Source organism: Tachysurus vachellii, chromosome 2 (assembly GCF_030014155.1).
Source record: "Tachysurus vachellii isolate PV-2020 chromosome 2, HZAU_Pvac_v1, whole genome shotgun sequence".
NCBI lineage: Eukaryota > Metazoa > Chordata > Actinopteri > Siluriformes > Bagridae > Tachysurus > Tachysurus vachellii.
The window spans coordinates 13,505,797-13,519,580 of NC_083461.1; the positions used below are offsets into that span (position 1 = coordinate 13,505,797).

Genomic DNA, 13,784 nt, shown 5'->3' on the forward strand with positions numbered 1-13,784 from the left:
TATACTAATTGCTTGTGATATCCTCTGAGTATTGAAGCCCAGTCAGGATGTCAGTCTATTAAATTGATCCTTTATCTCACAGAAGAGGAAGATGATGGCATCTATGACATCGAAGAAGTGCCAGAGGACATCAAAAGTCTATCTTCTAAAGCGCAGATGTCTGAAGCTTGCACTTCCTCTTCTTCAATAGTAAAGCTACCTGCTGGTCAGAAGGCCAAGAGCAAGAAAGAGAAACAAGTCTTTGGTAAGTTTTACATTCTTCCAGGTGAAGTTTGCAATAAGTGAAAAGACCTCTTCATAACTATTCTCACATTCTGTCCATTGCACATTAGGGTCTGTCACTGCCTTGCTCGCTAAGGGGGATGTGAAGCACAGGAAAAGGGCCCCCTGTAGGCAATCAATGCTCAGTGAAGACAGGAATTGCCTACTGGTGGAGAAGAGACAAAATGCGCTCAGGTGGAGAGGAGTTTCACAAGAGAGCAGCTTACATTGTAATAAGGTTCTCAAATGCATCCCTAATCCATTGGAAAGGACAGCTGGGAAGAATTCTATAGTCCTTGGAAAGGTAGGGAATGTGTATTTCTGAAATAAGAAGAGTTTTTATATAACCAATGACCAAGAGAGCTGTTTAAACTTTGACATTTAGATATAACTTGCATCATAATTGTCAAACTCAACTTGGTCATAATCATATGAGACTCAGTCTTTAAATCAAAAACACTTTGATTTATACCTTCCCATTAATGGTGCTTCGGATGAAATTGCCAGACCTTCATTCATTTCATCTTCGTATAACAAGCTTTCGCATATTAACTCAAAAGTTATATTCATGTAAAATGTTTCTTTTCGACTGTTCCTTTTTTGTTGTTTTTTGTTGCTAACTCTACTGTAGTAATTGTTTATAAAGAAAACACAATTGGAGTGATACAAACAGTGATGTGTCCCAGTGTGGTCATACTAAATATAAGCACTCTTGGAACGTGACTCATCCAATCAAATTAGTGGAATGGAACTAACAGTTATAAAAAAAATGTCTTTTCATTTAAGGAGGGTTGATGTGCTGCTCTTTTTTAATTGTTTCAGAAGAAAAGTTGCTTGCTAGAAAATGTGTCATCTCAGATCGAAGACAAGTGGAACAGAAAGTTGAAAATCAAACAGGTGACTCACTGCTTTCAATACTGGCTTTCAGTACTTTCACTTTTAGAGTTTTGAAGCAACATCATCTTGTAACAAAGGAGAAGCAGCCACACATGGCATTTGTTGTCCTGTTACCATGGCAGTTGGTCTTACTGGCCTCATGGTACCCATAAAAAAACTCATCGTGCTGAGAGGGATTATGTAACCTTGTATCATTTGAACCATCAGAAGCTCTCATAAATCTTCTCACAATAAAGATAAGATTGGTTCAGCCTGCTATTTCACAGGTTGAATAATGCATTGTTTTAGTAAACTAGCCAATAGTTTTGAAAAGGCTGTCCCCCTATGAGGACATTTTCAAGGTGTTGCAGGAGAATTTTGATTACCCAATCAGGGGGAGGGGAATTCCTACTTAAAGCAAGTGAATAAAGAACAAAAACATGAGCCAATACACACAAATCCTCATCAATGGTTTGCCCTGAAGACACAGCAATAAAATAGTCTGCAATAGTGAAACTGCTGTCACCATAATATATGGTGGACTTTTAAGAAATGTTATGAGACACAAAATGTACAAAAGAATAAACCTGTCAGGAGTGCCTATAATGGTGCAATAATTTCTGCATGAATAAGTTTGTATTTGTTCATGATTACATCTGTATTAAGAATCCTAAATCATATAAAGAGAATCATATAAACCCATGGTTTCTCTTTAGATTCTAATGGTACCCATTAATGTACTCTGCTGGCTGTGGCCTGGTGACCGTTGATTATTTATTACAAAAAAATTGGTACTTTGACAGGACAATTGGCCAAAATAAGTGTACATTAGTTACAGTATGTCTTTAGGCACTGTAAATAATAACAAATTTATTCCATCTACGGGCTTGGGACTGTACTTTTACACTGTACACTTATAATCAGTAAGACTAATATGAGTTTAGTTTGTGAATGAAGAATGGTAATGCAAATATTTGTGAGTGTGAGCGATGATGAGTCCTCTGGGCTTTACACTCTGGTTTGTGACTCTTAGGAAGCCAAAAAGCGAGGCATGCGGCAGCTGCTGGAGAGCTTTGCAGCAGAAGAGGGATTTCGCATGGATGATGACAGCAGCTTCTCTGAAGGAGAGGAGGAGGAGCTGGAAGAAGAAGAACAACACAAGAATACAGTTCCAGGTAAGTAAACTCACAAGCCCAGTTGTATGTTCTTTCATAAGTCTTAGGAACCTGATACTGCTCTCATGCATCAAGAGTCATACCTAAAAAGACTTAAATTTTATTTTATTTTATCAGTTTAGATCATTATTGCCTCTCATACTGCTCACATCTTTTAAAGACAGTTGTAAATTAACAGATTTTATGGAGTAAAACCCATGTTGTTCTCTAGCCAGTAACCGTACCAGTTCTTCGTACCAGACTAAAAGCATTTTGAAAACTGGCTCAATTACAGTGGAAATGCACTGGGTCCAGATATGGCACCAGAACCTTGTTAGTGGAAAAGGAATAATAGTGTCCACTGTAAAACATTTAATGACAGATTTAGTTGTTGCATTTATTCAGCCCCTAAGAGACACTTATACTTGTCCACTTGGCCACCAAACACTTAAACACATTAACGATATGACTCACATGATCTGCCTCTGTGCTGTGCTGTGCTGTGTCCAGCTCCTCCTAACTGTGTCCTGACCAAAGAAGCTCTGCGCGATGGGTTGAAAGTGCTGATCTCCAAGGAGGATGAGCTGCTATATGCTGCCTATGTGCACACGCTGGACTTACCTGACATGTAAGGCTCTTTGTTCATGTAGACCTGTTGAATCTGCATTCATGAAATCAGTGGAATAAATGTAAATGAAGAGTAAACAGTGTAATTCTCTGTGAAATAGCTTGTCTATTTTCCCTAATCCTCTGTATCACAGTTACAGTATTGTTATTGAAGGGGAGAGAGGAAACAGGCCAAGGATCTACTCTCTGGAACAGTTGCTTCAGGAAGCAGTAAGACCCCTTTAAATACTGGTGTCAGAATGTGTACACTTACATTTTTCACAAAAAATTTGACACGTGCCAGACCTGATGCGCACACTCGTTAAAGACCAAGACAAGTGCCCATGTGTCAGTTAAAGTAGTTTAAAGCAGAACATCTGTGTGCATGAGCATGTAAATTCTTATAATTGGTATATATGATTGGTACAAATCTGACTTAATGCATTTTACATATGCGCATTTTATTGCTAATTTTTTATCTCATTGCACACACATTCCTCTGCTGAGAAACATTCAAACATCTGGCTGGAATAGGTAGAGTTCCACTATGTTGTGAGATGTGTGTATGCCAGTATTTTTCAGGAAGAGCCTTGTTCATGGCTTTGCACTGCTCTCATTTTGTTGCTCCAGGTTACAGATGTAATTCAGACCAGCAGTTCAGTATGTCCTTCCATATAGTGTTACAGGTGCATAGTGCAGATGACTGTTCCTAGTTAGTTCTGCACTACCCCTAGGGTCATTTACAGATGGACTTGTTTTACTGTTTTTATTGTTTGTTTATCTACTTATATGTATGAACATATTTAGGGTTGAATTTTGGGTTATGCTTGCATGCATAGTTGATCTGTGACAATGGGGAGAGGGGAGCTGATTAACCAACAATTCTTTGTTGGCACACATTCATTTGAATACATTAGATGCATGGCTCCTTTCATTCTTCCTGTTCTGTCTCTGTTTTTTTTGCAATGGATAAGAAATCTGTCTTACTGCCTGAGCAAGCTTTTGACATGAGGCACAGCCTATCGTGAACCCACTTCCCAGCCCCCAGTCTCTCTCAGTGACATAGACAGTATCAGATTTGCAATTCTCTAATGTAAAATATCAAATGTACAAAATATCTAAAGATTTCACTTCATGACATTCTGCAAACAATTACAATGCATAATTATTAAAAAAAAGAAAGAAAGAAAAGGGAGGTAGAAACAAAGAACAAAAGCCTGTGTGAAAAATTGGCATTTTTGTCTGCATATATTTTGTATCCATGATTCTTCTGGAGCCACAGAGCTCACAAGCTGTATTTTCATTGTGAATGCTTTGATGCTTCCCTTCGTGCTCTTCCCCTGCAGCTTGCCCAACCTGTGAGCTTGCCATTGTTCTCATCAGCAACCTGATCAGTGTGTGTGTGTGTGTGTGTGTGTGTGTGTGTGTGTGTGTGTGTGTGTGTGTGTGTGTGTGTGTGCGTGCCTTATAATACACAATGATACATATTCACCTATTATAGACAGACATATAAACTATTAACATATGCAAATGTGATAGATAGATAGATAGATAGATAGATAGATAGATAGATAGATAGATAGATAGATAGATAGATAGATAGACAGACATACAGACAGACAGACAGATAGATAATCAAGCATATAGATATTACAATTGCATATTAGTCCCCTTATTCAGCATCCTTTCTTATTCCCATGCTGGTTTTCAGTTTCTTATCATCTCTTCCAGCACACTACCTGCAAATCTGGCCCAGAACTAAATCCTCTGCCTGCTTGCTCTGTCAGTGGCCCCTCACCACAGCAACCATATTTGTGCCAAGCCTGAAAGAGCTCTCAGTGCCAGGACAGGCTGTGTAGTAGGAGGGAAGTTGGCGATTTCACAATAAAGTCATCGATTTGGGCTCCTTTATTTAATTGTTATCAAGCAGGCACCTATTCATTGATGCTGATTTCCTATATTTTGAAGTCAAGTTTGGACCGAAAAAAAATGTCCCATGGAACAAAATCACAAAGCAAGCTGTTAGTATATAGACTTGCCCATGGGCAGGTTCAGAGGGCTGTTTTGCAATGTGTGTTTTGAAATGTTTTAGCTTTGTTTTTTGTGCCATGGTTTATACGTTTTCTATTCCTAACACCTTCTCTATCCACTTTTTTATTCTTCTTACTTTTGTTATTAGTGTTATCTGAAATACATACATCATGATGTGTTTGTCAGGTTTTGGATGTGCAACTGGAGACAGTGGATGCACTTACTGATGGAACAAGAGTGTGTGCGTACTGGAGTGAGCGCTCAAGGTGCCTGTATCCTGGATATGTCCGTAGAGGTCAGAGAAGAACTCTCTCCATTCTCCTTGGCAAGCATTTCTATTTATTTTTTCTAGTGCTGATCCTCTACACTTACTGTAAGTTAAACATAGATGATGTCATGTACAGGTGGCCCAGGAGATGAGCAGAAAGAAGGCTCTGTCATGGTGGAGTTTGATGATGGAGATCGTGGCTGGATTTCCGTCCCCAACATTCGTCTACTTCCACCTGGCTACCAAATACATTGTAAGTGTGCAGTGTGTCGTGAGTTTAATGACAAATTAATAGGAAAACCACTGTTCAAATGAAAAGACATCCATTTTAATGTAAATTGTACCTGTAACTAATGTTACATGATCCATGAATTTCAGGTGCAGAGCCTTCTCCAGCTCTCCTGGCTTCTCCAACTCGCCGCAGACGGAAAAGCTCCACTCAAGAGAAGAGCTCTCAGCAGATTGATGTTTCTTCAGAATGGCATGGCAACACAGAGCCAGGGAAAACAAGCAAGGCCAAGCCAGGTAAATGACCACAGTTGTAGTCTAAATCACTGAAAGCTGTGAAAAGTGTGGATGGTCCTGTTTATAGTTATTAATGTTACACAGATAATATTAGAGGCTGCTAATGTGTCCCTATTTCTTTCTCTTTATTTGGATAGCTATAAATAATTTTTTTTTATACCACAGCCTGGATGAATGCTCAAATCAGTTAGAAGTAGCTCTAACTGTAACATGAACAAGGTTAATATTAATGCGCTCTATCATAATCTAATGATTTTTTCTTTCTAAAGTAACAGCACATACACAGTGACTTATACAGCAGATACTCCACGTAATTTAAGACTAACAATAAAAAGATTATTAAAAACATGTTGTACTTATTGATGTGGTGGTATTTTTTATTCGGAAACGTGTATTTAACATTAATTAAGGAGTTGTGTGTGTGTGTGAGAGTGAGAAAGAGAGAGAGGACAAGGAAATGACTGTTTATCAAGGCTATAACATAAGTAAACAGAGAAATTTGTCTCTTGGGCATTCCACAACATCAAATCTAACTATAAACCATTAAAATGCATGTCGTTTGACACTTTAATAAATCAAACAATCATAATCATGGAAAACTGCTGTGATATAAGTAGAATATAAACATACACCTGACCATGATGTTATAATTTTTGTATAAATATAATATATAATTTTGCTCTGTTGTGCTATTTAAACATCACTGTTAGTATCATTCTGTATGCATAAAGATCTCTTTTTAACATTTCTTTTCTGTGTCTTGGTTTAAAAAACTAAATCACTTGATGCTTAGTTAACAAAATGAGCTTGCACTTGCAACATAGTACACAAGTACACAAGTAGCTCTGTGTGAAATGGATGCAGGAGCCTTAGGGCTTGGAGCCTATAGCTGAACCTTTACAGAAATGCCTTAGGACTAACTGAAGGCTGAAATCTGCAAAAGTATCACAATAGAACAGATCAGGTTTACTTCTATTGGAAGTTCTCAGACATATTTATTTCATACTGTTGTTCTTGTGTTTGTGAAAAAAAAAATGTTTGTCAAAAGAATTTTGCCAATAGAAATAAGTAAATAATAGATTTTTTTCTTCTTTTTTTTTTTTCTTTATTCTTTACAGGGAGGCCCAAATCAGTCAGTTTATCAACAAAAACTGGTGTGACTGAAAATGTAACTGGGAGTGCCCCCTCTCTTCTTGCCTGGCCGTCTGTCACCATGTCTAGAAAGAGACCATCTCTGGATTTGTTCCAGTTCAATGGCCTGTCTAGGAAAACTCCAAAAGAGAAGGAGACAGACATGTTCCCCTTGCTTGGCTCCACTATGGGTACACCAGCTAAGGGTATCTTTAGCACCTCCTTTGAGGTGGACTCTTTTAGCAGCATTGCTAATGGTTTTACAACCTTTGGTAATCAACAGCCACCATCTGGATTACAACTTGGTCAAAAGAGCACCTCAAATATTCGGGGGAGAAAGACAGGAGACAGGAAAGAGTACCTCATCAAATTGGACCATGAAGGAGTAACCTCTCCAAAGACAAAAAATGGCAAAGCACTTATGCTTCTTGGAAATGGGGAGTTTGAATCTAGAGGGGGGAGAACGGAGAAGAACTCTGGGACCAAAAATTCAGGCGATTTGAACTCGCCTATAGATTGCTCCCAGTCAATGTTACTGATGAAGGATACCAAGAGAAGTAGTAGCCACCTCCTCAAGGGTTCCTCTGACATGCGAAAACTTTCTCAGGGTCTAGGGCTTGGCGAATATCCAGATTATGTGTTGAACTGCCACAGTGATTGTCTCAGCTCCTACTCAGACATGGATGAAGATGAAGAAGATGAAGAAGATGCTAGAAGGGCAGCGATGCACAACCCTAGGCGCTTTCTCTCTCATCTGTCCATATCCTCCTCTTCCTCAGGTTCTTCAAGCTCATCAAGTTCAGGCTCAATGTCCAGTTCTAGTGCCTGCTCCTCTGACAATGATTCATCCTACACTTCAGATGAAGAGGAAGCATCTCAACTTCTTCTGCAGGGATGCCTGTCATCCCATCATGCAGTGCTTCAACAGCAGCAGCAACATCCTGAGGCAAAAACTGCCCCACCACAACACTCCTTTATTGCCAAAGCCATGGGTGTGACCAGCCCAAAGGCATTGGCCAGCAATGGTTCAGGCAAGCATCAACGGAGAAAGGAGATTCCGAGTAACTCCCTGTCTACAGCACAAACCAAAACTTCCAAGGACTGTCCCAAAAAGCAAAAGACAGTCAGTCCACCCAACTCCTCTGCATTTGTGCCACCCCGTCAGCTGTGGAGGTGGTCTGGAAACCCGACTCAGGTAAGTTTCATATAATAATTGTTCTGACATAATGGAGTGTGGTAAATGTTTCTGACTTTTCCTCATTCATCTAGTTTCTAATATAAAATTGGGTGTTTTCTTCAGAGGCGAGGTCTAAAAGGAAAGGCACGGAAACTCTTCTACAAGGCCATTGTCCGGGGTAAAGACATTATCAGAGTGGGTGACTGTGCGGTATTTCTGTCTTCTGGCCGTCCTCACCTTCCTTATATTGGCCGTATAGAGAGCCTGTGGGAATCTTGGGCCAGCAATATGGTCGTGAAGGTTAAGTGGTTTTACCATCCGGAAGAGACTAAACTGGGCAAAAGGCACCGGGATGGCAAGGTACTCTCTTTCATTCCATAAGACTTAAATAACCAAGTTTATTTAATTCTCTTCCATTTGTGCTAGTAAATAGATGAGTGTCTAACTGTACTTTCTTTGCTTTCTCAGCATGCCCTTTATCAATCTTGCCATGAGGATGAAAATGACGTCCAGACCATTTCCCATAAGTGTCTGGTGGTTAGCCAAGGTGAATATGAGCATCTCAGCCGCCTGAGGAAGCCCAACAACAACAGTCAGGACCTCTACTACCTGGCTGGAACATATGACCCCACTAGTGGCCAGTTGGTCACAGCTGAAGGAGTATCAATAATCTGCTAGCGTTCTGTCATATGGATGTACTACTGAAGAAATTTTTCCTCCTTGAAGGAGGATTCCTAAAGGGCTGACAATCGATTTTTACTGTGTTCAGAATGGTCTCAGATTAAAGCCCCATAATTGGACACTAAACTAGTGCACCATGGAATAAAGAAAAGGAAGATGAGCTCTTTACTGATCTACTTTGTAGCTGCGCCTCACCCGTCTTCAGTGAGTGACAACTGGGGCTGACAACTTCACAAACTCAACAGCCAAGGAAAGAGGATTTAGTTCTCAGAGAAAATGATGAGGCACTGGACATATTCTAAGCAAGATTATATTAATTTATATTACCCGTGTTACGGTAAATATTTTAGTTTTACTCTTCAGGAACCCTAAACAGAGCTGGGTTCTCTTTAGACTGATCATCCTATCAGATTATTTCATCAGGACATTTTTTTAACTCAGTTGGACCAAAACTATCGCATTGTGTGTGTTTGTGTGTAGAGTACGGCCACAAACAGAAGGAGATGCTTAAAGCTCTTCGTGGCATGACATGTCAAGAATGCCCCTGTTTTTGGTGTACAACCCATTCTAATGGCGCCTTCTGGGCATCCAGGGATTTTCCAGGAATCATTTTTTTTGCCCAGACAACTGAAACTGAAAATAATTTTAAGTTAAATTTCTGAATTAATTTTTCTTTGACAATTTTTTTTTCTATCAAGCCATACACTTCAGTACCTCTTACTTACTGTACCTTTTATTCAGGTGTATAGTTGTACAATTGTTTTATTTTATGTGTGTAAATATATAAATATATATAAAAAAGTATTAATGTAAATATAATATAAAGGAAGAGAGAACTATATTCCTCTTTATTGCGCTTGATTGTGTTATTTTTTTAATGAGACAATGCTAGGTTTGATTGGGATTTTTTTTTTTGCTTTGGAGTGATATGTGATCCACAGATCACCACCTCAGCACTGTAAATGACTTGTTCTCTTTGATACAGGTCATGATATATTAGTTTATACAGTATACTGCATAAGTGTGGCTGGACAGTCCACTGGGTGAATAGTGCGGAACGGGCCATCTGTGTCCACATAATTGTTATCTTTTCCACATTTGTTTTTGTTTTTTCAGTTGGAGCCTTGTCACAGAATTCATTTGTACATTGCATTGCCCTCTGTGTGGGTTATGATTAGAACAAATGCAACAAAAGCCTTTGTGGCACTATTGCACTTCAGACATGCAAGATAATGTGTTGCCAATGCATCCATGTTTTGCCAGATCCAAACAGTGTGTCAGTAAAAAAATGTATTGTACTAGTATATAGATAGATAAGGTAAGAAATCTGGCCTCCCAAGCAAGAAACCAAAGCACCTCTAAGGGTTATTTAACAGATTGCAATAAATGAATGAAGTCTGTGTAAATAGATTATAAGGTATGGGAGCCCTGCAATTTCATTGGCTGGTGAACTTAGATAAATTAACAATGTTCATACTCTGTGGTACAGTTACTGTTTTGTTTGCTTTAATATGACCGAAACAGCTTTTTGTTTCTGCAAGGTTTTAGTAATGTTGCTGGTAAAGGTTTAGTGTTGGTAACAGTATTGCTGTGAGTTTGGATGATACAGCACACCAGCGGGCACTTCAGGCACTCAAAGGCTTCTGAAGGCCTGTGTCACATGATCATGAAGGGACAATCAGAACCTGTTTGAGGGGGTGGTTTTAAATTGATCAAATCTCAATGTTGCCTCTCGTCACTTTTTATTCCTACTTTGCCAAAAATTTGCATTTTAATTTCTTTTCTCCATTGTCTGTCATATATTTTGCCTGATATGCAAGCCTGTAAAGACTGTTCAATGTAGATTTGAGGAAAGGACAGAAATGCCTTCCAGTCCTTAAGACTAACTTTTTAACAACTTTGTTGCTGTTACACTGCAGAAGCAAAAGCTTTAAAAATCATATGTGAAAATTCATGTAATGTCACTTTTTGGGTCTATAAAAAAGAAAACAAGTTATTTTCATAACTAAACACTGGATTCATTGCAGAATATCATGACACTGGCAACAGCAGTGTGGCAGAAAGTTGCTCAAGCCTCAGAAAAATGTGGAATCATTTTACAACCCAACTTTGAGACCCACTGAGAATTTTTGTTTTTATTTGGTGGGGTTGATGTACTTTTTTGACATTGTGGGGAATATAACATTGTGGGGATATTTGCATTGTTTAGGCAAGTTATTTATCTTAATTTTAATGCATTTGTGTTGCCTTTAATTAAAAAAGATGTCAAAATGATTACCTTGGTATGTATTGTTTTCACTTTGTTGTTGATCCTTCTTTGTTCCTATGCATCCCAAACAAATGGCGACAGCATGTATACTGTTAAGCAATAATACATATAGATCATTCTTCAGTATTCTTAAAATGTGTACTGGTATAGCTAGAGCCCACCGGTTTCTATAGGGCTGTAAGCAGCTGGTTTTTTAGGCCATAATGATATGGCTTGTGTAAGTGTGTGCATCCATGTCTGTCTGAGAGACAGAAGGGACATGCATTCAAAAATAAAAATAAGAAACATAATGCTCTGCTGCTAGAAACAGCAGCACATGAGAGTATCCCTGCAGGCACTGCAGGTGGCATGAATGTTTGAATTTTTGAACGGAATAGACCCATTAAGGAAGTAATGTAATCATATCATGTTCTTCCACCCACTGCAGGAGCACATGGGAATGGGGACTGTGTGTGTGGAGGAAAGTTGATATACTCCCCACTGAGATGGCAGTGAACCAACAATGTGAAAAGATTTAAACATTTAGTTAAATACATCCCGTGTGAGATTTACAACTATTCTTATTTCCCTTTTGGGAAGAGGTATTGTTTTTAAATTACAATAGCTATACTTTAGCATCTATTATTATTATTTTTTTTTTTTCAAATTTCATATAATTTTGTGTTAAATTTTATGTATTGTAACAGTTACAATAACGGTCAATGCATCACACAATACTAGTGAAGATGATGAGGTGATGGTTTAGCATTTTCCTTAATCTACATGTCTGACTTGAAAGAAAGAAGGATATGATGAATGTAAAATGAAGGTCCACCCCAAATTCTTGTTTGCATGTCAGAAATAATCTCTCTCTCAAAGTGAGTCAGATAACCCAGATGAAGCGTGTATAGTCTGGGATACTACGCTGTGCCATAGAGAGATCCAGCATTTCCACTTCACCCTGATACAAGCAGTGGAAGATAAAACCGACCTGAAGACCCACAGATAATCGGCTCACGTCAATTCTATAAGGGTCTGGAAGAGTGAAGACTGAAGGTGTGAAGGCGTAAGTGAGAGAGAGACAGATTCTCACCTGTGTGTGAGCGTGTCTGCTCATCTTGGGGAAAACTAAGTTTTAAAGTTTTGGTTTACTGAATCAGGATGAGCATTCAGTTGAGCATCTTTTCAGATGAGCATTCAGTGAGCCCTTGTGCCCTGTACATGGGGTGGGGTTATTCTGGACAAGCCTTTCCAACTAATAACCATCTTAAAATGTATTCCAAATGCTGTGATCAGAAATTATTGCATAATATGATGGCGAGATTTCTGGAGGATTTGTGAAAGGCTTATATCAAAGCCTTTGAGTTTATATGAGAGAGAAAAGAGGGTTCAGTTATTATTATAAGTAAACAAAATTGTTGTTAGTGTATGTTTTTTTTATTTATTTATTTTGCCTGGTATATTATTATTTTATAAAAGACATCTCTAAGCTTCGGCATGCTTTTACATTCAAGCTTTAAGTCTTATGAAATATTTGTCTACTATTTTACCTTTTAGGGTGTATGCTTAGCATATCTAATTTAAAACCATTAATAAGCTCATACGGAGGTCATTCAGGTGAACTGGAAGTGCTAATCGATACCTCATGTTAGAAGCTCATTTATCAACTAAAACAGTAATCTTGAATATCTACCCATAATAATAATTAAGAAATCCTCTGTTATTGTTTTATAAATAATCTATACATAAAAATGTGTTTTAAATGCCTAATGTAGGCTCACTACAAATAAAATTTGTATATAATAATTATACAATAATATATAAGTATATAAGTATACAATAATAATTTTTTGGTAAATTATCAGAATAATTTTTATTTTTTTATTTTTTTATTTTTTTTACTTTGAGTGTATCAAACTCAGTAGTAAAATACTTTTCAATATTATTATTACATTTATTTTACCAGAAAACCGATTAGATATATCCAGTTAATAGTGAGTATGCTTCAGTACTGTTGTAGTCCTTTCATTACTTTTTAACCTCATTCTGAAAGTTGTTGTTAATGCAGTATAATAAAAAAAATGAGAATAAATTATAATATAGTGTAACTGGATTTCTCCAAAGCTCCAGTAAATAAATACGATTGTAAAATTTGCTTAATGTCCTGAGTTGACTTATAATTAAGAAATAAATTCTGTCTTTTCTCTGATTTTTTTACATTCCACTAATGTTTTTATGTTTTAATGTACTTCTTGCTCACATTCTAATATCTTTCTGAAACCAGCTTTAATGCTATAGATACCTTTTGTATCACGTGTTAATGATAGGAGTTTGTTTATGTGTATGGGTGTATGTATGTGTGTGAGATTGTTAACCTTTTACTGATGAGTAATTTATGTAACCCTATTGCTCAGTCTTCATCTCTGTATTGTACTTGCGAACCAAGCATGTCACTTGCACAGTGTGCTGCTGTGAGTGAAGATGAATAACATAAGCTCATAAATGGCGTGCCCTCTATGTGACCCTGTCTGGCCTGCATGGTGAGCGGCTGTCTCAGGGCAGAGGGAGTGGCCAAGGGAGATGCGCAAGTAGGAGGGTGGGGGTGCTGAATGAGGGGCTGCTGTTGAGTAAAGAAAAGCGTGCATACCGCTCTGATGGTATTGGTTTAAAGGGCGGAGAGCCCATCCATCATATGCTTATAAGCAGCTGACAGATCCCCAGCTTGCCTATGTGCAGTGTGTGAGTGAGTATGTCTGTAAGGCCAGAGGACACAGGGGAACCTAGTATGGGAGGGGCAAAAGAAAGCATTTGAGTAGTAAAATAAGC

General features: G+C 38.2%; 1 protein-coding gene across 7 annotated transcripts in view; it reads left to right on the forward strand.

The window, feature by feature from the left end:
- bahcc1b (BAH domain and coiled-coil containing 1b) overlaps positions 1 to 10,984 on the forward strand; it is a 76,244-nt gene extending 65,260 nt beyond the window's left edge. For 4 of the 7 annotated variants that reach the window (XM_060857365.1, XM_060857373.1, XM_060857394.1 and 1 more), the window contains exons 18-29: positions 83 to 244; positions 333 to 565; positions 1,084 to 1,158; positions 2,171 to 2,312; positions 2,802 to 2,919; positions 3,053 to 3,128; positions 5,115 to 5,253; positions 5,333 to 5,449; positions 5,575 to 5,721; positions 6,840 to 8,047; positions 8,153 to 8,389; positions 8,498 to 10,984. In XM_060857365.1, the coding sequence (XP_060713348.1) occupies positions 83 to 244; positions 333 to 565; positions 1,084 to 1,158; positions 2,171 to 2,312; positions 2,802 to 2,919; positions 3,053 to 3,128; positions 5,115 to 5,253; positions 5,333 to 5,449; positions 5,575 to 5,721; positions 6,840 to 8,047; positions 8,153 to 8,389; positions 8,498 to 8,707 (2,864 nt within the window). In that variant the 3' untranslated portion in view covers positions 8,708 to 10,984. The remainder of the gene's footprint in view (positions 1 to 82; positions 245 to 332; positions 566 to 1,083; positions 1,159 to 2,170; positions 2,313 to 2,801; positions 2,920 to 3,052; positions 3,129 to 5,114; positions 5,254 to 5,332; positions 5,450 to 5,574; positions 5,722 to 6,839; positions 8,048 to 8,152; positions 8,390 to 8,497) is intronic. The other 3 variants (XM_060857381.1, XM_060857387.1, XM_060857408.1) reach the window with 1 other exon arrangement.
- Positions 10,985 to 13,784: the final 2,800 nt, after the last annotated feature.